Genomic DNA, 27,614 nt, shown 5'->3' on the forward strand with positions numbered 1-27,614 from the left:
AACCTGTTGTATGGTTGATGCATTACAACATCTCATATACTAATTGATATTAAGTGTAATGATAAATAAGACTTGGGACTTTGTACTGATTATCTTAGAACAAATGTGATACCTTTTTCTTTAAATAATATACCCTTTTCAAAACATGTTATTTATGTTACTAGTATATGGTGCCTACGTTATATAGATTAAACAGTTTAGAGTAGTGAAAAATGATTTGCTTGACTCTTAGATTTTTAAACTCTTTTTTTTCAGGCAGAAGTTTTGTTTTTCTTTTGTAGATGGCTATGCTCCATTTCTTTCTTTGGCAGCCCGAGAAAGTGCTCTTGTTACCGCTATCTCTGAGGATGATGCCCCAGGACCAGCCCACTACAACATTAGAAAGATAAAGGTAAATTTGTGATTTTTGCTAGTGATATCTTATAAAGATTTAAAAAAAAATTATTGTTGCCATTCTTTTTTTTTAATACTATGGTCATTTCCTAAAACATCCAACCTCATAAAAAAGTAAAACAGTTAAGCAAAACTGACCAACAGAATAACATTCTGAACCCTTATTCCATTTTTTTCTAACACAGGATTTAGGGGCTCTGAGAATGTGCCAATTCCTTTCCTTCTTTTCTCTTTCCCAACCCTGCAGTGCAGGCTCATAAGAATGAGAACTGCAGATGGTCAGAGAGTTTACTTGGTCTAGTTCCCTCATTTTACAGATGTACAAACTGAAGCCCAGAGAGGCTGAGGAACTTTTCAAGGTCAAATGAGCAGTGAGTAGTGGCCCATTTTAAAGTTTTGATTCTAGACTTTCTCTCTTTTGGTTTTACACAGTACATCTGAAGATAGACACATAATATCATAACAACAGTGTGGATATATTGCTGATTTCTTCCTTATTTCATAATTTTCTTTCCTGTTTAGTACAATATAAAGGGAGGCCTGAGTCTAAGAAACAGAGAAGCACGTTTTAAGACGCTTGTTTCAGAAAATCCAGGGCCTGGAACCTATAATCAATCTTGTATTGGAGCCCTGGGGATAATAAACTGGAAGCTGAGGGATGCTAAACAAGACTGTTATTTGGTATGTTCCTTTTTAATTCCATGATACTCAAGATACTTCTTTTTTTTTTTTTAAGAAGACAAACCTGATAACATAATTTATGTTTCTGAAGCAACAGAATAAAATTGTGCAGATTCACTAGAGATCATATTGTTAATTGTTTACAAAATTAAAATATAACATGAGGTAAAGGTAACTTGTATAGTGATAAAGCACTACACAAATATAATATCTGTAACCTCTGTCTGTCTGTCAATCTATCTACCTGTCTGTCATCTCTTTATTAATTTTATATTTGAGGTATCTACAGTTTTTTTCTTAGTCCTGACTTGTAATGAGACCAGGGGAATAGCAATGCAAAATACAAATTTTAAAGAAAGGCATAAGCTTTGGAACACATCTATTCTCTGAGAAGGAGAGGAGAAGGGAGAAGAAATGTTGATATCATTCTCAGTGAACAAAGATGGCTGCAGGCTTTTACGTATCAACTCTGTGTGGCTTCCGCATAGTTCAGTCACTTGACGGTGGCAGTGAGGGCTGGGACATGAGTGGCTGCACTGATCTCCTGGGCACTCCCTTTTCTTTCACGTAGTAACTTGTCCTCCCTATGCACATTGCTCATTTCTCTTCTTTCTAGGATGATAGAAGAGGGCTTCTCTCTTTTCAGGTATAGACAAATGGTTCTCTGGGGCTGTCACATATTGTCTCCAGTGACCCTGCTACATATGCTTCATTTGAAATTGTGTCAGGTGATTTTTGAAGTCCCATCCAATTCTTTTCATTTTTAAACTTTTGGTTAACTTTTTATATCACTTATATTTCCCACACTATTTTTACTTCTACCCCCCCAAGTTCACCACTTATTATAACAAATAAAAAAAGAGGAAGAAAGAAAAAAAGTTCTGTAAAACAAATTCACATATCAAAAAAATCTGCTATATGTAGCGTTCAACACCCATGGTATACTACTACTTTTTTTAGATGCATGAGTTTTGTTCATGCCAAAGCTTTCCAATTTCATGTAATCACGATTATGTGTTATCTTTTGTAATTGTTTCTGTTGCTTATTTAGTTAAGAATTCTCTCCCAGCCATTTTTGTAAAAGTTGTATGATTTAATTCTCCCTTTTTATGGTATAATTTTTAATATTCAGTTCTCGTATTTAGTTTGAGGAATATAGTGTAAAATGTTGGTCTAAACTTAATTTTTGCCAGACTGCTTTATATTTTTCTCAACAGTTCTTGTTAAGTAGGGAGTTGTTACTAGGTAATTTTGTTTTGGGGCGTATTGAAAAATGGGCTATTCATTTACATTTTTCTTTATCTAGCCCATCCCATTGTTCTGTTGTTCTATTTTTAATCAGTTTCAAATAGTAACCATTACTTTTTAATGATAAAAGCCTTTTATTTTAAGATGTGAGTCTGATAGTATCTAATTATTTTCAATATTACATGTAGTAAGTCATCTCCTCTTGTAATCTCATAATGAGCATTCAAAAAAGCCCACAATGAAATTAATTGTAGCTGATGTACTAACATCTTTTTCAGAAGATGAAGTAGGTAAATTGTACAGATGGCTCAGTGAGACCCTCCAAATTAAATCAATACACAATGAAAAATACATTGGAAAGTGTGACTCAGGAGGAAGGAAAAAAAAATCTAAGGCTCCATGCTGCATGGGAGCTTCATGCATGTTTCAGGAATACTTTCTTCAAGAAGAGAGTTGTAATTCATTAGACATGACTGAGTGCCAAATGCCTCCTTCTGCCATTGAAATTGCTTATATTCTAATAGAAAAGAAATAACTAGTTATTGATGTGGACATAATTTCTGAATTAACTGTTTTTATGCAGTCAGATCACTAATTTGTTAGAGTTTGTATCAAAATCAATACATAATTTGAAGATGAAAAAAGAAGATATGAGATGTGACTAACAAAGCTCCAAATTAACCTATTAAAGAAAACTGTTGAAAAAAATGGGCTGATATTTACTATCACTGTTTTGAAATTAAAAGCCAGTGTAAATCACATGCCCCCATGAGGAGATCAAATAAGTGAAGAGATTACTTCATCTTCTTGCTGTAGACATATGTGACAGCTGAAGACAACACTGTATTAGAAGTTCATTTGTATGCTTTTGTGGAGGAAGAAGATGGTAGGTTATGAAAAGCTTCACCTCATGAACCAACAAGTAGCCAGGGAGAAGAAACAAACTGACAAGGTTTTCTGGAAGCTTGGGAAGAGACTTAAGACAGATTCTTTTTTTTTTAAATTAATGTATTTTGATTTATCAACAATCACTTCCATAAGCTTTTGAGTTTAAAATTTTTCTCCCCCTCCTTCTCTGCCTCCCTCCCCAAGATGGTATGCAATCTGATATAGACTATACATTCCTATATACATATATATTCCTATTCAACATATTTTCACATTAGTCATGTTGTAAGGAAGAATTAGAACCAATAGGACAAACCGCAAGAAAGAGAAAATGAAACAGAAGAGAAGGAAAAAAAATAACAAATAGTATGCTTCAATTTGTATTCAAACTCCATAGTTCTTTCTTTGGATATAGATAGCATTTTTCATCATGACATTTTTGGAGATGTCTTAGATCCTTGTATTGCTGAGAAGGGCTAAGTCTGTCAACATTAGTTATCGCACAGTGTGGCTGTTAATGTGTACAATGTTCTCCTGGTTCTGCTCACTTCACTCAGCATCAGTCCATACAGGTCTTTCCAGGTTTTTCTGAAGTCTGATTGCTCATCATTTCTTATAGCACAATAGTATTCCATTACATTCATATACCACAGCTTGTTCAGCCATTCCCCAGTTGATGAGCATCCTCTCAATTTCCAATTCTTTGCCACCACAGAAAGAGCTGCTATAAATATTTTTGTATATGTGGGTCCTTTTCCCATTTGTATGAGCTCTTTGGGATACAGCCCTAGAAGTGCTATTGCTGGGTCAAAGGGTATGCACATTTTTATAGTCCTTTGGGCATAGTTCCAAATTGCTCTCCAAAATTGTTGGATCATTTCACAACTCCACCAACAATGCATTAGTGTTCCAATTTTCCCACTTCTCCAACATTTATCATTTTCCTGTTTTTTCATGTTGGTCAATCTAATAGGTGTGATGTGGTACCTCAGAATTGTTTTGATTTGCATTTCTCCAATCAATAGTGATTTAGAGCATTTTTTCATGTGACTATATATGGTTTTAATTTCTTCATCTGAAAACTGCCTGTTCATATCCTTTGACCATTTATCAGTTGGGGAATGACTTGTATTCTTATAAATTTGACTTAATTCTCTATATATTTTAGGAATTAGGCCCTTAAATTCTTTCCCAACTTTCTACTTTCCTTCTAATCTTGGTTGCATTAGCTTTGTTTGTACAAAAACTTTTCAATTTAATGTAATCAAAATTATCCATTTTGCATTTCGTAATGTTCTCTGTCTCCTGTTTGGTTATGAATTCTTCTGTTCTCCATAAATCTGATAGGTAAACTATTCCTTGCTCTCCCAGTTTGCTTATAGTGTCAGCCTTTATATCTAAATCATGAACCCATTTTGACTTTATTTTGGTATATGGTGTGAGATTTTGGTCTATGCCTAGTTTCTGCCATACTCTTTTCCAGTTTTCCCAGCAGTTTTTGTCAAATGGTGAGTTCTTATCCCAGAAGCTGGGGTCTTTGGGTTTATTATTTCAAGGTGAAAGTGGAGTTAGGGTCACTCTGATGGAAAACTGAAAAGGTGTATTCAGACTTTTATAGTAAACTTTTTGATAGTGGTAGTTCCTTCTGCGCTGACTGAGGAAGGAGAAATGGCATCAAAGAAGACCAGTTGAGAAGAGGAAGAACAGCTAATCTATACCAAATACAGAAAATCCAATTATAGGAAATCACTAGTGTAGGCAACATGATTTTGAGAGTATCTATGGATTGATCCTCAAACTGTCAAAAAGAGTAGACAGTATCTAATGTTTAGAAATATTACAGACTTTATTATTTTAAGAAAAAAAACAATTGACAAAATATTAATAGCTATTCAATTAAAAAAACGATTAAGGACTTGTGCAGTGTGCTGGTAAAACCAAAAAGGAAACCATTCCTGTTTTCAAGGAGCTTGTATCCTTCTGAGGGAATATGGTATCTACACAAGTAAATACAATGTCGATGTAGTATTTCAAAGGAATTTCAAAAGGAAGAAAGTGCTAGAACTTGGGAAGAACAGGATACACCTATTTTCTTATCTCTGTAAACTTTTCGAGACACAGCATGGCTAGCCTTGGGGCCAGGAAAATGTAAGATCAATACCTATTAACTCTGTGATCACAATAAGTCCCTTATCCTTTCAGTGCTCTGGTCAACTCTGTAAATATAAGTTACAGAGGAAGTAGCACTTACATTGATGAGATCGCTGCTCAGTTGAGGTATTGAAGAAATCTGCAATCACTTCTCATACCTAAGATGTACGGAAAGTATTAAAGGAGAACAAAAGCCAGTTTATTTTCCTTTTTAATTTTTAAGCCTGAAATCAAATACAATGTTCGTATCCCTGAGTTCCAGAGTTGAGGATCCAGACTTCTAGGGAGTTAGGATGTTCCTAGAAAGTGTCAGCCTCTTCAAGAGAAAATGAGGTCATGCACATTGTCTCCCAAATTGGAGGTGCAACAGGGAAGCCTAAGACATGCTACGAGGGAGGAGAATATTTGGAATTTGCCCATTACTGTTACTGTGAGTTATTTGGACAGTGCCATAAAGAATCCTTTACCACACCAGTAGTAAAGTGGTTGTCTTTGTAACCCCAATAGTGTTTCACTTCTGGATGCGTATAGTCCTTCAATACAGGACCAAGATTTGATGCCTGTTTGGGTCTCCGAAAGGTGGAACTCTCCACAGGGCAAAAGTGAGGAAGTTTGAATCCTAATATTTCTATACACTTGTGTGGGTCTTCGGAGTGAAAGTAAGATTCACTGGAATGTCTAGTGGTTGCCCCTTTCCCTTTACAAAGTGGAATCCAAACTACAGAGTATTGCTATGAATCTGAAGAACTGAGAAACCCTGAGAAAAAGTCATCAAAGAGGGAAGAGTATCTGGACCCAGACATTCTTCCCCAGAGGCTTCTATCTCTGGGACACATGGGCATGAAATCCATCTCTTTATGACTGCCATGTGTCTTGCCCAAAGATAGCCATTATTGGCTTTCCATTCCTTCTATCCCTTTTCATCCTCCGAATCTGCTCATTGCTCTTCTGAAAGGTAAAGGACAAAAGGATGCTCTGTTAACCTGCCAGCAGGTGGGGGTGGCCCCTCATGAGTCCAAGCCAACCAGTCCATCAAGCATAAGTGAAATACATCCTCCAGCATGTACCATGGGTTCTGACCATAGACTTCATGGGATTGTAACTCATCAAAATGATTAGTCTCTCTTTATTCAGTCCCTCAGATGCATAAATACATATATGTATGTATGTAGATACCTATGCATGTCTGTATGTATAAGTGAACACAGGTATACATATACACACCCACCCACCTATATGTTACTTAGGAGCCGGTAGCTGCAGGAAGTGTATAAATTTTGAATGGAGGCTGGAGTTGAGAGAGGAAAGGAATGGTGAGAAATGACTGGAAGTTGGATTTTTATATAAGACAATTTTGAAGACATGATGGAGGACAACTTCTATTTGTTTTAGAGCTTTGGCAAGAAACTGCTAGTTGTACATCAGAAGTAACTGAGAAAGTAATGTCCTCTGTATTCTTCTGTTAGTGATCATCTCCTAGAAGCACTGTGGTGGATGTAGATGCTCTTCTAAAACACTGACTGAAGACCAGGATCTCTGGGCCTTTTACACTTACAAAGTGGCCGTAAGGGCTAGAAACGTTCATCTCAGGATCAATGTTCAGATATTTATGATTAAGCAAAGAAACATAAAACAGAAGAGCAGCAAGGATTCTGAAATCTAAATCTTAGGTTTGCTTGGGTGTAGAACATATGCTTTGTTTGCCATGTGCTTACAGCTATACTCTTTCAGGGAATGTCTCAAACACCCCAGACATGATCTTCAGACAGGAAGAAAAGGCAGAGGGCAGATCACTCCTTTTTACAGATCTACTGAGTCAGAGACTTTACCTTGTCAGATACCAGTAAAGTTTAAGGCCTTTTAGCATTGACTGAACTATGTTCCAGGAATTCCTGGAAGTTTCCAAGGGAATTCTGGTTCATATTCCTTATGATGACCTCCTAGGCCCACCTCCATGAATGTTCTCTGGAGTGCAACCTCTACTACACAAAGAAAGAAGGTGAAAAGGACCAGTTAACATTACAAATTATATTATAGGTATGAGGCTCTTATTCTGGGAGAAACCTGCACCTTGCAGAGGCAGAAATAGTTTCTACTTCAAGGAATAATGATGAGGGTCCACTGGGTCACCTGAAAAAAGCTATCTGGTACTTGTTATTAGGAAAAGTTGGGATGGTTGTTGACATGTACTAAGGTAGCTAAATGTCACCCTGACATGAACAATCAGGCAGATATGCTGTCTGCCTTGGATGTGTATGTGGATTGTGGCAGGGAGCCTCCTGAGACTTGTTAAACCTAATGTCTGGTCATTCAGGTAGGGACAAATGATACCACCAGAAAGAACTTAAGAAGTAATAATAGAGAAGAATAAATCCTGGACAAGAGACTGAAAACAGTAAGAATGCAGCTGATGTTGTCAACATTGATGCCAGTTGAAACTGGTGGATTCTGAAGACAAAGGTGGATGAATATGATGGGATTTGGGTTTCTTATCATAGCATTAAGAATTGGGAGGACTTTAGAAGTCATCTAGACAAACTTCCTCATTCTTTTTAAAAACATTTTCTATTAATTTATTTTTAGCTTTCAGCAATCACTTCCATAAGCTTTGGAGTTTACAATTTTTCTCCCCCTCTCTCCCCACCCCCTCCCCAAGACAGCATGCATTCTGATATAGGCTCTACATATACATTCCTATTCAACATATTTTCACATTAGTGATGTTTTAAGGAAGAATTAAAACCAATAGGAGGAACCACAAGAAAGGGGAAACAAAGCAAAACAGAAGGAAAAAAAAAGAGCAGTCAGTCTGCTTCGATCTGCATTCAAACTCCCTAGTTCTTTCTCTAGATGTGGATAGCATTTTCTATCATGAGACTTTTGGAGATGTCTTAGATCCTTGCATTGCTGAGAAGGGCTAAGTTTATCAGAGTTAGTGATAGCACAACGTGGCTGTTACTGTGTACACCGTTCTCCTGGTTCTGCTCGTTTCACTCAACATCAGTCCATATAAGTCTTTCCAGGTTTTTCTGAAGTCTGATTGCTCATCATTTCTTATAGCACAATAGTATTCCATTACATTCATATACCACAGCTTGTTCAGCCATTCCCCAATTGATTGGCATCCCCTCAGTTTCTAATTCTTGCCACCATAGAAAGAGCTGCTATAAATATTTTTGTATATGTGGGTCCTTTTCCCATTTGTATGAGCTCTTTGGGATACAGCCCTAGAAGTGCTATTGCTGGGTCAAAGGGTATGCACATTTTTATAGTCCTTTGGGCATAGTTCCAAATTGTTCTCCAAGATGGATGGATCATTTCACAACTCCACCAATTCCAGTATTTCCAGTTCTCCAACATTTATCATTTTCCTGTTTTGTCATGTTGGTCAATCTAATAGGTGGGATGTGGTACTTCAGAGTTGTTTTGATTTGAATTTATCTAATCAGTAGTGATTTAGAGCATTTTTCATATGACTATAGGTGCCTTTAATTTCTTCATCTGAAAACTGCCTGTTCATATCCTTTGACCATTTATGAATTGGAGAATGACCTGTATTCTTATAAATTTGATACTGAAGAAGAAATGATGGTGTGGTAGGACCAATATATACTAGGGTTCCCTACCATGTAGGCTAGTCTAGTTTTTCCCTAAAATTCAAAGAAGCTTTCTCAGAGAATTTTTTTTGAGGCAGTTAGGGCTAAATGACTTGCCCAGGGTCAAACAGCTAGTAAGTGTCTGAGACTGGATTTGCACTCAGATCCTCCTGACTCCAGAGCTGGTAGTGTTCTATCTACTTCACCACCTAGCTGCTCCAAAGAAAGAGAATTTAAGAATTATTGGACTATCTGAAAGCCATGACCAAAAAAGGAGCCTATACATAATGTTCAAGAAATCATAAAACAAAACTATTTAAATGTCTTAGAACCAAAGGTAAAAGTGAAAAGAGAAAGAATCCATAAATTATCTCCTTAAATGAAAACTCCCATGAATGTCAGCCAAAATCCAGAGTTCCCAGGTCAAAGAAAACATACTGCAAGCCAGAAAAATTCAAGGAGCCACAATCAGGCTCACACATGATTTAGCAGTTACCACTGTAAAGGAATGGAGAACTAGGAATATGCTATCCCACAAGACAAAGGATATAGGCTTACAACCAAGAATAACTTACCCAGAAAAACGAAATATAATCCTACATGTGGAAAATGTACCTTTAATGAAATAGATGACTTCCAGGGTTTTTTGGGGGGCAGCTAGGTGGCACAGTGGGTAGAATACTGGGCCTGGAGTCAGGAAGACTTATCTTCATGAGTTCAAATCTGACCTCAGAAACTTACTAGATGTGTGACCCTGGGAAAGTAATTTAACCTGTTTCCCTCAGTTTCCTCATCTGTAAAATGAACTGGAAAAATAAATGGCAAACCACTCCAGTACCCTTGCCAAAGGCTCATGAAAAATCAAACATGAGTGAAACAACTGAACAACAACAATGACAAGCATTCTTGATGAAAAGAGCAGAGCTTGGTAGAAACTTTGAAAGACAAACACAAGAGGTAAACATGAGTGAGCAGTTGTGAGAGACTGAACAGAGATAGACTGTTTACGTTCTTATATGGGGAGACATGTCACTTCACATGTCATGTTGTTGTTCAGTTATTTTCAGTTGTGTCCAAGTCTTTGTGATCCAAGTTGGGGTTCTCTTGGCAAAGATACTTGAGTGGCTTGCTATTTCCTTCTCCAGCTCATTTTATAGATGAGGAAACTGAGGCAAACAGGGTTAAATGACTTGCCCAAGGTCATACATAAGTATGTAAGGTCTGATTTGAACTCAGGACATTTTCCTGACTCCAGGCCTGGTGCTCTATCCACTGTACCACCTAACTGCCTTTGTGAGGGGTCATAAAGAGTCCAGTAAGATGGAGGGCCTAGAAGTGGTATTAATATAGATTTGCGTGATCTTAAAAGAAGAATGGAAAGAGAGGGGAAAAGGAATACACTACTAGGAGGAAAAAGAAAGAGGAAATATGAGGAGAATCATCTCATATAATCTGAATGTTCAAGTAGAAGGCTATACAAAAAAGAAGGAAGAGGTGCAGGGCGCAGGTGACACTTAAACCTCTCATTGAATTGATCAAGAATATATATAGACAGTCCAGTACAAAACTGCGTGGAATGGGAGACAAAGGGGAGAAGAAAAAGAGGCGGGGGCCGGGGGGAGAGGAGGGGACAAGAGGAAAGGGAGGTATTAGTCCTTAGACAAAATGAACTAGGGGGCAGCTAGGTGGTGCAGTGGATAGAGCACCAGCCCTGGAGTCAGGAGAACCTGAGGTCAAGTCAGGCCTCAGACACATAACACTCACTTAGCTGTGTGACTCTGAGCAAGTCACTTAATCTTAATTGCCTTAAAAAAAACCACACAACTAAGGAGGGTGGATTATGAAGAGAGATTTAAAAGAAAAGGAATGGATAACTTTTGTTTGGGCCCTAGGTGGGACAGGGGAGCAGAAGCAAATTACACTAAATCTTGAGCATTGGTGCTGAGTACACTTCATTCTCTTTAAAAAGATGGGGCAGGAAAAAGAGAATCACTCTGAATGTGAATAGGATCAACTCTCCTATAAAACAAAAGGTGGTAACAGAATTGGGATTAGAAAGCAGAATCCAACAATAGGTTGTGTATAAGAAGTATGTTTAAAACATGAAGGTGTACACAAACTTAAAATTAGTGGCTAGAGTGAAACCTAGTATGTTTTATCTGAAGTAGACTTAAGAATGATGATCACTCTAATGACCAGCCATGATTCCAGAGGTCTGATGGTGAAGCATGCTACTCACCTCTTGATGGAAGTGATTTTCTTTCCTTCCTTCCTTCATAATGACCACTCATGGTAGGCTGTGTCAATCTGCACAATGTGGTTGTTGTCATGCACATTTGATATTAGTGGAGCTTTCAGCATATTACATTGTCCAGGAAGGCAAAGCTCAGGTCTTTCTATGCTGAATAAGGGCTGTCACTTCAAGGCTAATGTAAATTGGTTGCATACCTGCTGAATTCTGCTTAATCCTGTATATCCTTCAGTGAATGTTTCTAGCCTTTAAGTCTCTCTCCTGTAGTCATTTCCAGTACCTTGTGATTATAGCCTAAGCTTTGATTAGTTCATTCATCAGGATAACACACGAAGACAGAACAAAATAGTTAATGGAGAATTAAATATGATATAACTAAGGATGCATAGGGGAGCACCTGAGTACCCTAAGAAGCAACATGCTGTACTGAAAGTTCCTTGGATTTAGAGTTAGAGGATCTTGGTTGGAGTGCCAGCTCTGTTACATACTACTGGTATTGGCTTTGGGTAAATCATTTAACTTTCCTGAACTGTAGTTTAGTTATCTGTAAGGTGAGGGATTTCTGTCTAGAGGATCTCTTAAGTCTCTTCCAGCTCTAAATTCTATGATATTAAGTCATAGACACAGATGAACTTCATCTCAGGGTACTGGAAGAAGCGGAATGTGATTACTAAGTTTTTGTCAGTGGTTTTTGAAAACTCATGAAGAATGAGAGAAGTGTTAGGGGCCTGAAGATGGACCCATGTCCTGATCGAAAAACAAACAAACGAACAAGAGTGGTTGTCTTCAAGTCATAGAACTGTGATTTTTATTTTGATTCCTGGAAAAATTCTAGAAGGCATTATTAGAATATTTTGTTTTTGAAAATTTAGAAAATGAAATGATGAAACTGAGAGTCAGTATGGTTACTTCAATAATTAATCATGCCAGACTATTCTAATTTCTTTTCTTGACTGGGTTTCAGATTAGTAGTTGAGGAGGATACCATAGACATAAAATACCCAGATTTCAGAAAGTTATTTTATAAGTCATTCACATTTTATATATGGAGAAGATGGAAAAATATGGCTTCTGTGGTGGTGTAGTTAAATGAATTCAGGACTGGTGGAATGTTTGGACTTTGCTATATAAAAACTATTTGAAGGAACTGAGGATATTTAACTAGGAGAAGAGAATACTTAGAGAAGAAACTGATGACTATCTTCAAGTATTTGAAGGGCCATCACATGGAAGATCATTCTTCTTGTCTCTAGAGACCATTCTTTTTTAAATATTTTATTTTATGTTATTTTATTTTTGGCTAGGCTGTGGGATTAAGTGACTTGCCCAGGGTCACACAGCTAGTAAGTGTTATCTATCTGAGGCTGGATTTGAACTCGGGTCCTCCTGAATCCAGGGCCAGTGCTCTATCCTCTGCACCACGTAGCTGCCCCCTCTAGAGACCATTCTTAAGAATAATGAGTGAGAATTACAGAGGGAAATGGATTTTGGCTTAATATAAGGAAACAATTTCTGAACAATTTGAGTTTTCAAAAAAGAGAATGAGCCATTTCTAGAAGTCATGTAATTTTTGTCCTTAGAGAACTTCAGGTGGAGCTAAACCACTCGTTGGGTATGTTGTAGAGGGAGTAGTTGGCCTTGATAACTGCTGAGATCTCATCCGAACCTGATAGTTTGTGAACCCTTGTAAATAAAAATATCACAGTTTATATTTGAAGTAGTGGAGTTTGAATGAGTGCGAAGTGTACAGAAGAAAATACATTTTAGAATACTGAAGGAAAGTTGAGGCGGTAGTGGGGTCATTATCGTCAGTTATCTTATCCTTCTTTCATGATGAATTTTGAATTCTGAAGTTAATTCTTGGTCTTCCAGTAGATTTTTGTTCTTCATCCCCCATATTGTCTGCCATTTATTTTATTTATTCACATGCTCAAAGATTTTTTAATTGTAATATCATTTTTGCAGAAAACTCCAAAAAGATTTGAAGTCTTCAGAAATGTGGATACACCTTCCATTCCTTCCCCTGGACAGTCACATGGTTATTATATACAAAACGATGGCTCTGTATTAAAACAAAGTCCCCCTGTGGTTGATAAAACACTGGGTCCAGCATTCTATAAACCATTGTTTGTAAGTATTTTGCAGAAGATTATGTATAGATTTATTTAATATATAATGCAGAAAAGTTAATTGTGTACAAGCTAATAAGGTAACCTTAGTGAATATTGAGAGTTTATATACTGATCTAACTTATACTTTTGGTTAAATTACTGATTCAGGCATTTGTTATTGTTCATTTGTTTAGTAGTGTCAGACTTTCATAGACTATAGCACACCAGTCCCTTCTCTTCTCCACTATCTCCTGAAGTCTGTTCAGTCTCATATTTGTTGCTTCCATGACATCCTATCCTCTATCCATTTCATCCTTTGCCATCCCCTTCTCCTTTTGCCTTCAATCTTTCCCAACATTGGGGTCTTTTCCAAGAAGTCCTGTCTTCTCATTATATGGGCCAAGTATTTAAACTTTAGCTTCAGTATTTGTCTTTCCAGTGAGTAGTCTAAATTAATTTTTTAAAATATTGACTGATTTAATCTCCGTCTCATACAAAGGATTCTCAAAAGTCTTCTCCAGGACTACAGTTTGAAAGCATTGATTGTGTGGTACTCAGCCTTCCATATAATCCAACTCTCATAGCCATACATTACTGCTGGAAAAACCATAGCTTTGATCATATGGACCTTTGTCAGCAAGATCTCTAATTTTTAGTATGCTGGCAAGATTTGTTATAGCTTTCTTTCCTAGGAGCAAGTATCCTTTAATTTCATGGCTGCAGGCATTGTCTGCAGTGATCTTTGAGCCCAAGAATTTAAAATCAGACTTGCTTCCATTTCTTTTCCCTCTGTTTGCCAGGAAGTGAGGAGATCAGTTGCCATGAACTTCGTTTTTTGGATGCTAAACTTTAAGCCAGTTTTTACACTCTCTTCTTTCACTGTCATCAAAAGGCTTCTTAATTCTTCTTCACTTTCTGCTGGCAGAGTGGTATCATCTGCATATCTGAGATTATTAATATTTCTCCCAGCACTCTTAGTTCCAACTTCGGATTTTTCCAGCCTGGCATTTTGCACAATGTACGAACTCATGTCAGTTAAATAAATAAGGTGACCGTATGCAGTCTTGTCATACTCCTTTCACAATCTTAAACCAATTGATTGTTCCATGGTTGGTTCTAACTATTGATTCTTGGCCTGCATACAGATTCCTCAGGAGACAAGTAAGTTGTTCTGGTACTCTCATCTGTTCGAGGACTTGCCATATTTTGTTGTGATCCACACAGTCAAAGGCTTTAGTGTAGTCAAAGAAGCAGAAGTAGATGTTTTTTTTTTTTCCTGAAACTCTCTTGCTTTCTCCATAATCCAATGAATGTTGCCAGTTTGGTCTCTAGTTCCTCTGCCTCTTTGAAAACTTACCTGTACTTCTGTAATTCTCAGTTTACATATTGCTGAAGCCTAGCTTATAGAATCTTAAGCTGATGTGTGAAATGATTGTAAATTTTTTGGTAATTTGAACATCCTTGGGCATTGCCCTTCTTTAGGATTGGGACATAAACTGATCTTTTCCAATCCAGGGGCCACTGTTGAGTTTTCAAATTTGCTGGCATATTGAGTGCAGCACTTTAACAGCATCATCTTTTAGGATTTTAAATAGCTCAGCTGTCATTCCATCACCTTCACTAGCCTTATTGTCAGCAATGCTTCCTAAGGGCCATTTGACTTTGTTCTCCAGGATATCTGGCTCTAGATCAGTAACCACACCATTGTGATTATCAGTAATGTTAAGATCTTTCTTGCATAGCTCTTCTGTATATTCTTGCCACCTCTTCTTAATCTCTTTTGCATCTGTTAAATCCTTACCATTGTTGTCTTTTATTATGCCTATTTTCAATGAAATGTCCCCTTGATATCTCTACTTTTCTTGAAGAGGTCTCTTGTATTTCCTATTCTGTTGTCTTACGCTATTTCTTTGCATTGCTCATTTAAGAAAATCTTATCTCTCTTTAATATTATTTGGAATTCTGGTTTCATTTGGGCATATCTTTCCCTTTCTTCTTTCCCTGTTGCTTTCCTTCTTTCCTCAGCTATTTGTAAAGCCTCATCAGACAGCCATTTTTCTTTCTTGCTCTTTTTAAAAAAAATTATTTATTTTTTTGTTCCTGCCTCCTGTATAATATTGCCATAGTTCTCCAGGCACTCTATCTACCAGGTATAGTTCCTTAAATCTATTCATCACTTCCACTTCAGATTTATAAGGGATCTGTCTCACCCTACAGGGAAGTAGCAGGGGAAGAGATTAAGTAAAGGGGGAGAGGACTGACAGAAGGGAGGGCAGATTTGGGGAGGCAGTAGACAGAAGCAAAACACTGGTGAGGAGGGAAAGGATGAGATAAAAGAGAAAACAAATAGGAGGGAAAATAGGATGGAGAGAAATACACAGTAATCATAGTAATCATAGTTAATGAATGTGAATGGCATGAATTCTCTCATAAAATGGAAGTGTGTATGAAAAACCAGAATCCTACAATACTTTGTTTACAAGAAACACACTTAAAGCTGAGAAACACAGACAGAGTAAAAGTAAGGGGCTGGAGCAGACTCTGTTATACTTCAGCTGAAGTAAAAAACAAGTTCCTCAAAAATTAGAATTGGGCAGATCAAAGCTAATGATTCCCACAAGACATCAAGAAACAACAAGACAAAGTCAAGAGAATGAAAAATAGAAGAAAATAAAATATCACTGACCTGGAGAATAGATCAAGGAGAGATAATTTAAGAATTATTGTACTACCTGATAGCCATGATCACATAAAGAGTCTAGACATCATATTTCAAGAAATTATCAAGAATAACTGCCCCTGATATCTTAGATCCAGATGGTAAAATAGAAATATGAAAGAATCCATTGATCACTTCCTCAAAAAGATTCTGAAATGAAAACTCCCAGGAATATTATTCTGGAGGCATCAGGTCAAAGGCAAAATAATTTAAGCAGCCAGAAAGAAACAATTCAAATATTATCAAGCCACAGTTTAGGATCATACACGATTTAGTGGTGTTCTCATTGACGGATTGGAGGGCTTGGTATATTTTCCACAAGGCAAAGAAGCTATGATTACAGTCAAAACCCAGCAAAACTGAGTGTAATCCTTCAAGGGAAAATGAGACCAAGAGACCAGAGCTGAATAGAAAATGTGACATTCAAACACAAGATTCAAGAGAAGCAGAAAAAGGTAAACATGAAACAGTAATCATAAGGGACACAAGAAAGTTAAACTTCCTCTATGAAAAGATGGTACCGGTAACTCCTAAGAACTTTATCATCATTATGATAGTTAAAGTGGGTTTACATAGATGGAGGTATGAGTGTGAATTTATTATGTTGGAATGATCTCTCAAAAACCTGAAGGTGTGAGAAAAAAGGATGCACTGGGAGGAGGGAGAAGTAAAATGGGGAAACTTTTCTCACATAAAACAGACAGGTCAGGAAGAACTTTTATAGTGGAAGGGAAAATGGGGTGAGGTGTGACAGGCAACACTTGAACCTCACTCATCAAAATTAGTTCAAAGAAGGATGAATATGTGTATATGTGTATGTGTATATATATATGTATACATAAATATAGCTCCATAGATGTAATATATATACACACATATAGTTGTTTATAGAAATATACCTTATTTAAATAGCAGAATAGGAGGGGAAGGGTAATGGGGGGTATTAAAAGGGTAAGTGGATTAATGGAAGCAGTGGTTAGAAGCAAAATAGACTTTTTAGGAGAGACAGGATAAAAAGAGAGAGAGAAAGGAACAAAAGAAAATGGGATGGAAAGAAATACACAGTAATCATAACTGTGAATGTGAATGGGATGAGCTTACCCATAAAATCGAAGGAAATAGCAGAACAGATTAGAAATCAAAATTCAACAGTATGTTGTTTACAAGAGGCAATTAAAAATGTAAATATCAACTAAATCCAATATTAAATTATTTGGAATAATAGGTAAAAAAGGGATCCTACCAAATTCCTTTTATGAAAGAAATATAATACTGATACCTAAACCAGGAAGAGTAAAAACAGAAAAAGAAAATTATAGAACAATTTCATTAATGAATATGGATGCAAAAATTCTAAATAAAATACTTCAAAAGATTACAACAATATATCACAAAGATTATACATTATAATCAAATGGGATTTACACCAGGAATGCAGGGATGGTTTAACATAAGGAAAACTATTAACATAATTTATTATATCAATAATAAAAGTTTAAAAAACATGATTATATTAATAGATGCAGAAAAAGTTGTTGATAAAGTTCAACACTCATTTTTATTACAAACACTTGAAAGTATTGGTAGAAATGGGTTTTTCCTTAAATTGATAAAACACATTTATCTAAAACCATCAGCAAGCATTATTTGTAATGGAGATAAACTAGAAGCCTTTCCCAGTAAGATGAGGTATGAAACAAGAATGCCCACTGTCACCAATATTATTCAGTGTTGTATTGGAAATTCTAACAATAGCAATAAGAGAAGAAAAAGAAGTAGAAGGAATCAGAATAGGGAATGAGGTAATAATAAAACTATCTCTTTTTGCAGAGTATATAATGGCATACTTGAAAAATCCCAAAGACTCAAGTAAAAAGTTAGTTGAAATAATAATTTTTAGCAAAGTAGCAGGATATAAAGTAAATCCACATGGATTATCAACATTCCTATGTGTCACAAACAAAACTCTGCAAGAAGAGATAGTAAAAAGTGCCCCATTTAAAATATCTCTGGCAGTATAAAATGCCTGTGAGTATACTTGCCAAAACAAAACCAGAAACTATATAAACAAAATTATATAAAAAACTTCTTATATAAATAAAAATCAGATTTAAATAATTATAGAAATATTATTTGTTCACGGGTAGGCAGGGCCAATATAATAAAATTTTACCCAAACTAATTTATATATTCAATGCCATCCCAATTAAATTAACCAAAATTTTTACTGAATTAGAAAAAAATAATAACAAAATTCATTTGGAAAAGTAAAAAGTCAAGCATATCAAAGAAAATAATGAAAAAATATAAAGGAAGGAATTTCTAGCAGTATCAGATCTTAAACTATGCTGTAAGACAATGATTATCAAAGTTATCTGATATTGGCTAAGAAATAAAAAGGTAAATCAATGGAATAGAGTAGACATACAATTTATAGCAGCAAATAAACATAATAACCTTGTGTTTGACAAATGTAAAGACTTAAGAATTTGGGATAAGAATTCATCAGTAAAAATTGTTGGGAAAATTGGAAAGCAGTATGGCAGAAACTGGGCATAGGCCAATATCTTATAGCAATTACCAAGATAAGGTAAAAATGGATACATGACCTAGATATAAAGAGAGATTTTACAGGAAAATTGAAGAACACAGAACATATTACTTATCAGACTTATGAATAGGTGAACAATTTATGAATAAACAAGAGATAAAGAGCAAAGTTAGGTGTGAAATGGATCATTTTGATTACATTAAATTAAAAGGGTTCTATACAAATAAATGCAGCAAGATCAGAAGGAAAGCAGAAAATTGGAAAAAAATTTATAGATAGCTTATCAGATAAAGGTCTCATATATAAAATATATAAAGAACTTTACCAAATTTATAAGAACATGAGTCACTCCTCAATTGATAAATGGTCAAAAGATATGGACAGGTAGTTTTCCAAAGAAGAAATCAACATAATTTATAGTAATGAGAAAAAATGTTCTAAAGTATTATTGATTAGAGAAGTGCAAATTAAAATAACCTTGAGATATCATTTTACACCCATAAGATTGGCTAAAATGAAAGAAGGGGAATGTGACAAATTGGAGGGGATGTGGAAAAATTGGGACACTTCTTCATTGTTGGTGGAATTGTGAACTGATCCAACCATTTTGGAGGGCAATCTGGAATTATGCCCAAAGAGTTATTAAACTACCTACAGTGTACCCTTTGATCCAGCAACACCACTACTTGGGCTATTTCTTAAGATAATTAGGGAAAAAGGAAAAGAACCCATCTGTTCTAAAAGTTTATAGCAGCTCTCTTTGTGATAGCAAGAACTAGAAATTGCAGGGATGCCCATCAGTTGGGGAATGACTGAACAAATTGTGGTATATGATTGTGATGGAATACTACTATGCTATAAGAAATGATGAGGTCAGTGATTATAGAAAAACAAAGAAAGTCTTGAATGAAATAATAAAGAGTGAAGTTAGCAGAACCAAGAGAACATTGTATACAGTAAGAGCAATGTATGAAAAAAGATGCTATCTACATCCAGAGAAAGAACTGATAAATAGAATTATGTGTAGAATAATTTTACATATAGATACACACACATATATACCCTTTGACCCAGCAATATCACTACTAGATCTGTATCATAAAGAGATCAGAGAAAAAGGAAAAAGACTATACATACAAAAATATAGCAGTTTTTTTTTTGTGGTAGCAAAGAATTGGAAATTGAGGAGAAACTTATCAGTTGAGGAATGGCTAAATAAGTTGTGGCATATTATTGTGAGGCAGTACTGTTATATTATAAGAAATGATGGGGAGGGTTTGCTTTCTGAGTGCCTGTGGGATGGGTGCAAGGGAAGGAGAGAACTTCCAACTCAGAATTTAAAAAGGAAGAAAAATGCTACAAATAAATAATAAATTAAAATGTTAAATAAAAAAATGATGAAAGGGGTAGTTTCAGAAAAACATGGGAAGACGTATGTGAATTAATGCAAAGTGAAGTGAAAAGAACCCAGAGATCATTGTGCACATTACAGCCATGCTGTAATGACAGTGAACTGTGAAAGGCTTGGCTACTCTGATTAATACAGTGTTCCACGACAATTCCAAAGGAATCACGACGAAAAAAATGCTGTCTAACTCCAGAGAGAGTACTGTTGAACTCTGAGTGCAAATTAAAGTATAATTTTCTTTCTTTACTTTTTTTGCTTCATTTTTTAAAAAAATGTATGTTTTGCATGATTTTACATGCATAATTGATATATCGTTTGCCTTCTCAGTGGGTGGGAAATGTTAGGAGGGAGGGAGAGAATCTGGAACTCAAAATTTAAAAAAAGAGTGTTAAAAATAAATTAATAAAATAAAAAAAGAAAGTTTCAATTAGCTGTTGTGTTTTCCATCTCTATTCTAGCAAAGTACAAACATATAGATAGTATACACTTTTCATGGTCAACCATAAATTTTATGTGAGTGGAAACAGAATAAGAGTAAGAGAATAGTCTAAAGCATGTTAAAAATTAATTATAAATGAGTGCCTGATAGTGGCTAATCATGTTTTAGGGGGGTAGTTAAATTATTTCTGTAGCTTTCTTCTCATGAGGGGATAGTTATCTCTCTTATCTTCTGGCAAAAATACAGTTCGAGTGCTTTTTTATTAAAGGAGAAGAAAAGGTATGCTAAAGCCAGGATCTAAGCTTAGTATTTTTGATGATCTAGCAAAGGAGACTGAGGAGTGGCAAGACAGGTAAGAGGGTATCTCAAAGAGAGGGGTATCATGAAAACTCATGGAGTAGAGCAAGTATTCAGGAGGACACTTTAGTCAACTCTGGTCATTATTGCAGAGAAGTTAAAAAGCTGACAACTGAAGAAAGGTCTTGGAGTTTCAGTTGAATGATGAAGTTGGAAGCCACATTACAAAATGATTAAGAGGAGAGGATGAATAAGAGGCAAAAAGTTTGGACTAGAAGTTTAGCTATGAAGGGGAGGGGGCAAACAGGAAATGGTAGGGTTAAATAAGAATGTGTTGGTTTTTTTTTAGGATAGAGAATGTTTGTTGGCAGCAGAGATTGAATGTTATACATACATACATATATATATTATATATATAGAGAGAGAGAGAAGAGAGAGAGAGAGAGAGAGAGAGAGAGAGAGAGAGAGAGAGAGAGAGAGAGAGAGAGAGAGAGAGAGAGAGAGAAAGAAAGATAATTGTGGGAGCAATCTGCCAGAGTATATTGGGAGAATGGGATCAAGGTTACAGGTAGATGACTTGGTTTTGGCAAATCAGAGACTGAGAGTAAAGAAGAAAGAAAATAGGGATTGATATCAAGGGATTTTTGAGATATAGAATGTGGTAGAAAAAATAAATTCCATTCAAGATAACTACAAAAGCTATAAAATACTTGTTAGAATATATGCTAAGATTCACCTAAGGAGTATATATAAATCCAACTATAAAAAACTTTGCAGAAATAAAGACATAACCAAATAATTGGAGAAACATTAATTGTTCATGGTTAAGTTGAACCAATATAATAAAAATGACTGTGCTATCTAAATTTATGATTAACATACTGTACCCTTCAAACTCCCAAATAATATAGTGTTAGAAAAAATGAAATTCACATAGAGGAATGAAAGGTTAAGAATTTCAAGGGTATAAAAAAAAGTGGGAAGTCTTTCAGTAACAGATCTCAAACTACTTCAAAGAAGTAATCAATAAAACGAGTTGATTCTAGTTTGGAAAAAAAAGTCAGTCAGTGGATCAGATTATGTTTATAACACACAAAACAAGCATAGCATTCAGCAAACTCAAAAAACCCAGTTGCTGGAGTAAGGAGTCATTATTTGACATAAACTGCTGGGAAAATTAGTATTAATCTGGAAGAACTTAGCTTAGGCCAACATTTTGTACTGCAGAGCAAGATAAGTTCCAAATGGATACATGATCTATATGTACACAAAGTGACATCATAAACAAATTAGAGTACCAATGCAGAAATTACTTTTCAGTATATGGAGAGAGGAAGAGTTTATGACTCTATAAGTAATAGAGATGATCATAAAAGATAAAATTGACAATTTTGATTTAATAAAATTAAAATTTTTTTGCATAAACTTCATGTACTAAAAATGAGAATGGAAAGAAGTAACATGGAAAAATATTTGAACACATTCCATATCTTGGATATGAAAAGAACTGATTTAAATTTATAAGATTAAAAGCCATTCTCCAATGGAGAAATGGTCAAAGGTATTAATAGGGGGTTTCCAAAGGAAAAAATTTGAGCTTTCAACATGCATATGAAACAATGCTCAATGTCACTAATAATTAAGAGAAATTTGAATTAAAGTAACTTTGAGATTTTGCCTCCTATGAAACTGCAAAGATGACAAAAGAGAAATATGACATATTGTATGGGCTGTGTGAATACGGGTACTGAATACTATGTTGGTTGAACTGTGAATTGATCCAGCCATTTTGGAAAGACAACTATGCCCAGAAAATTACATTAAGGAATGGCTCAACAAAATGTAATGGAATATTTTATGCCATAAAACAAGATGAAATGGACAATTTCAGAGGCAACTGGTAAAACTTATATGAACTAAGTGATGCAGAGTGGAGAGAGCACAACCAGGAAAACAATTTATACAACATTATAGAGAAAAGCAACTTTGAACGACTTTAGAACTCTAATCAATGCAATGATAAACTATGAGTTCAAAAGAATTAAGATGGAAGACACTACCCATTTATTGACTAAGAAATTATGAACTTAAGATGGAGAGAGAAACATATATTTTCACATGTGACCAATGTAGGAGTTTATTTTGTGGGACTTATGCAGCAATCTATTAGAAGTTTTCATTCATTCATCTATTAAAATTGCTCAAAGAGGAGGGTGAGAGAAATTATTTTAAAAAAAATTCCTATGTTATACCACACTTATTTCAATACAATTTATTGCTGTGCAGTGGTATTGCTCTTAATTAAAACTCAGGCACTGGCTCACATTGCCAAAGAGCAATGATGAAAAAAATCCATTCTATTGTGCTACTAAATGATAAGTATTTCAGTGCATTGTTTAAATCAACTATTGATATTGCTGTTATCAGTAGTGAACGGGAAATATTGAATATTTTAAAAAGTATTAAAATAATGTGCCAGCTGCACATTATTTAAAGTGGATAGCATTTACATTTTTACAATCATTGTATTGCTAAGAAATAGGCTGTATAAAAAACAATTAAAAAGGGATGTAAAGTAGGGGAGAAGAGGGAGTTCCTAGTGAATGGCCCTTATTGGTAAACTTGAAGTCTTTTCCTGAAAAGGTAGGTGGCAGAGGTGGGATGTGAGACTTGGGAATATCTTATAGGGCGTACAACAGAGAATCAATTAGAGAGGAATAAATGGAGTGCCTTGCTATAGTGAGGACCCAGTTTGTAGTGAATCCTGTCGGGGGGGCCACATAAGCTCTTTTAATATCATTCAGCAGCACGGGAGTAGGAGCAGAGGAGAAGCATGATAGGAATAATCTACAAATGTGGCAGCTTCAGTTTAAATATTAGAATTCAATTCAGTGTGGTTTAGCAAACATATCTTGAAAGCCTATCATGTACCAGGCATCGTGCTAGATATTGAACTTTAAAATGTATCTGCTGAACGTATTTATGTGGTAGAAGCAGTCTTAGATCAGAGGATAAGTACAAGAGCATCTAATGAATCAGATGTTAAATTTTCATTTAGTTAAATTTGTAAATAAATGCTATACATTAACATTTATTGTCATATAAGGAACTTTTATTTAAAACTTTGAGCTTTTTTTTTTTTGTTTGTTTGTATCAGCTTAGAGAAATATCCCAAATCTGCATTTCATTGGATGAGTTTAAAGTTTGGAATGCCATCAGAATGCTGATACTGAAATATTTGCCAGAGATAACATTTAAAGAATTAAGTATATGTTGCCACACTGAAAAGCAGTCCTTTAGTTCCTGAATTAATTTACTCTGGGACTTTGAATTCTTCACATAAAATCTGTTTCCAAGCCTAATTATCCATACTATAGGAAAAAAAGGTTCCACAGAACCTTCTTCATTCATTTTATTGTCAACAGGGATAGCTATTAGTAATTCTTCAAATTATATTAATTGTTCACTTAAAATAATGTAAACCCTTGATGAGTTTGCTTTTATTAAATCACTTTATTTGCTAATGACTTACCAAGTTGACAGTGACCTTGAAGCTGATATTGGCAACATTTCTTGACATAAAGAGATTGGTGATTTAGAGTTATTAAGAATGCATCAATTTATTTTTCATTTTATGTTAGGATTTTTAAAAGGCCTTAATGTCATTATAGATAGGATATTTTACTTTTGAAAAATATGGGCTAATGAGTTAAGCAAGAGTAAATTTATTTTGTTTTTAATTCATTATGTTTGAAAATTGTTTAAAAAGAAGAATTGTTTTGTGTACGTGTATTGGGCTTGAAAATTATTAAGATTCTTAAAATCTTGATCTCACCATCAAGAAAGCAGACATATAATTTGGCTTCCTTCTGTCTTTCTTTGTTGCATATGGAGGCTTCTGGCACATTGGCTCCTTGAAAGTTTCCCCTGGCTAAAAAAAACCTTCATAGCAAGTTACTTTGATAAAGGTTTTATTTCAAAGATGTATACGGAACTGATTCAAATGTATGAGAAGAGCCATTCTCCAACTGATAAATGGTCAAGTGATATAAATAAGCAGTTCTTTAGGGACGAAGTCGAAGATGTCTTTAGTCAAAAAAAAATCTTCCAAATCACTAATAATTAGAGAAATGTAAAATGTGAAAGCCACTCTGAAGTTCTACCTCACACTTATCACACTGCCAAAGATGTCAAAAGGGGAAAATGACAAATGTTGCAGAGGGTTTTGGGAAAAGAAGTACTCTACTTTTGATGGAGCTGTGAATTGGTTCAGTCATTCTGAAAAGCAATTTGAAATTATACTCCCCAAATTACTACATTATGCATCTCCTTTGACCCCAAAATACTAACTGATGCCCCAAAGAGATTAAGGAAATGGGAGAAGGTCCTATGTATATGGAATATTCATAGCAGTCCTTTTTGTGGGGGCAAAAATACTGGAAACCAAGGAGGTGCCCATCAATTAGAGAAATGTAAATGGCTAATAGTATATGAATGTAATGGGATACCTTCGTGCTGTTAAGAGATTATTAAAGAGAAGGTTTCAGAGAATCCTGGAAAGACTCGTATGCATTCATAAAGAATAAAGTGAATATAAGGAGAAAAATTTATAGGGTGACAACACTGCAAAACCAAACAATTTTGAAAGACTTTGTAAGAGCAATGATCAAACGTGATTCCAGAGGCCGGATAATAAAGAATACCGGCCACCTCCTGACAGATATGTTAGAAAAATATGCAGAATAAGACACATATTTTTGGATCTGGCCAGCCTAGGAATTTGTTTTGCTTGACTGTGAATATTTGTTATAAGGGTTTTATTTTTTCTTCTCCTTTTGGTGGGGGGAAGGGAGGTAGAAGAGAGAAAAAAATAAATGCTTGATACTTGAAAAAAATTGAGCTAAAAATATTTCTTGAAGTAAGTTATGTAAACAAAAAGGAAAGTTAGCAGTTTCAAAATAGCTTGGTGATCAGTATTCAGCTCAAAAGCAGAGCTCGTAAGCCATTACCAATGTTAACTTTTACTAAACCAACCAGATCACACATTAATTCAGAGCAAAAGATGCTTAATCAAACAGCATAGAAAATTAAGCATATTAAAATTAAGAAAGATCTCCTGAGTACATATGCAGTTAGTTAGAAAACAAATATTTCTTAAGTGCTGACTGTGTGCTAGGTATTAGGAATATAAACCTCTAGTTGAAATGTAAAATAATTTTGAATTTCAAAGAATTGATACTTATTCATATTTAATATTTTAATTTTCTGCTGATTGAGGTGAAAGAAAGGCTTTGCCTATATATGAACAAACAGTCTTTATTTTATGTTTTAGGATGCTTCTGATTCAACTTTGAAATACAAAGGAATACATTTTGGCAACCAGTCAGGAAGACAAGATTTACCAGTCCTAGAAGGGCCTGGGCCTGGGGGAGTATGATATACTTCAGTAAGTAAACTAGAGCAGTCATTTCAGCTTAGCTTTTTATTATAGAATGCCAGTAATCCAGCTCCTTGGTTGTTCAGTTATGAAACACATCATGGAAGTCAAATGATTCATGAAGGGTAAATAGAGCCCTTTTAAGCATAAAATGAGAGAACTTAAAAGATCTATTTTTGATCATTAGAAGAACATTAGAAATGGGAATTAAAAAAATTTTAATTACATTTGGTTGTGGAATGCATGAGATTGAGTGGTGTTAAATTGGATATTCTGGGACATAACACATTAAAGGAATTAAAAGAGTACTTGGACCTTGGGCTTGCTGAAAAGTTGCATAGAATCTTTACTTTCCTGCAGTCATTCATTTACTTCCATGTTAGAAATGGATGACATCATCTTTTGGAGGAATTCAATTTATTAGCTACTCTCCTTTTGTCAGACAGACTTGTCCTAGGTTGTACAGTTGATTGTGGCAGAGCAAGCCTTAGTTAAAACAAAGGTCACAATCAAGAATAAGTTAAGAATAAAGGTAAAAATAAGATATTTATACTGTATGTATTATAACAGTTCTAACCTGGCCTGTTAAAAAAAGCTGTTGACTTGGGGACATGGGAAATGGGTAAAATTAAAAGCATCAGCTCTGGTGATTATATTTCTTAGAAGAATTTTACTGGTGTAAAGTAGTTGAAAAAACAGTAGGAGCAAAAGAGCCCAGTAGCCATCTCAGTAAGCAGGTATTTGAATCCGTTGTCTTGGGGAGAGTGGAAGAGCAAAGGAACATGCATTTATTCAGTGCCCGCTGTGTTAGGTGCTTTCCACATATCTCATTTGAGCCTCACTACAACTCTGGGAGGCAGGTGCTATTATAGTCCCCATTTTACCACTCAGGAAACCGAGACAAACAGGAATTAAGTGACTTGCCCGGGGTGACACAACCACTAAGTGTCTGAGGCTGGAATGGAATTTAGGTCTTCCGGACTCCAGACCCAGTGCTCTGTCCACTGTGCCGCCTAGCTGGAGACATGGAAGCCAAGAGCAGCAGAGCTTTAGGATGTAAGTTAATTTGTGAAGCAAAGAAGAAGGGTGAAAGATTATATGTAGGCAGGCAGCTCTGAAGCCTGAAGATCGGTGTTCCAATCCTGCCTCTGATACTGACTGACCCTGGGCAAGTCATTTAGTCACTTAGTGCTTTAGGGGGTTTTCTAAGACTATAACTTTCAATTCTTAGCTGTCACAAAAAGTGCTGCTGTAAATATTTTGGAGTATATGGGGATTTTTTTTTTCCTTAAAGATGGCTACCTTGGGTATAAATCCAGTCATGGAGTCTCTGGTTCAAAACATATGGGCATTTTAGTCACCGTATTTGCAGAGTTCCAAACTGTTTTCCAAAATGGTTGTTTTATTTCACAACTTCACTAACAATGTTATCATTTTTTTGTCA

The 27,614-nt window shown here is 35.4% G+C and overlaps 1 protein-coding gene across 1 annotated transcript in view; it reads left to right on the top strand.

Moving 5' to 3' along the window:
• STPG2 (sperm tail PG-rich repeat containing 2) overlaps window positions 1-27,614 on the top strand; it is a 543,661-nt gene that overhangs the window by 10,428 nt on the left and 505,619 nt on the right. Inside the window, 5 exon segments of the mRNA XM_021008393.2 lie at window positions 282-391; window positions 916-1,074; window positions 13,174-13,338; window positions 26,066-26,158; window positions 26,160-26,179. Coding sequence (XP_020864052.1) covers window positions 282-391; window positions 916-1,074; window positions 13,174-13,338; window positions 26,066-26,158; window positions 26,160-26,179 — 547 coding nt within the window.

Source organism: Phascolarctos cinereus, unplaced genomic scaffold, assembly GCF_003287225.1.
Source record: "Phascolarctos cinereus isolate Bilbo 61053 unplaced genomic scaffold, phaCin_HiC Scaffold_9;HRSCAF=440, whole genome shotgun sequence".
Lineage (NCBI taxonomy): Eukaryota > Metazoa > Chordata > Mammalia > Diprotodontia > Phascolarctidae > Phascolarctos > Phascolarctos cinereus.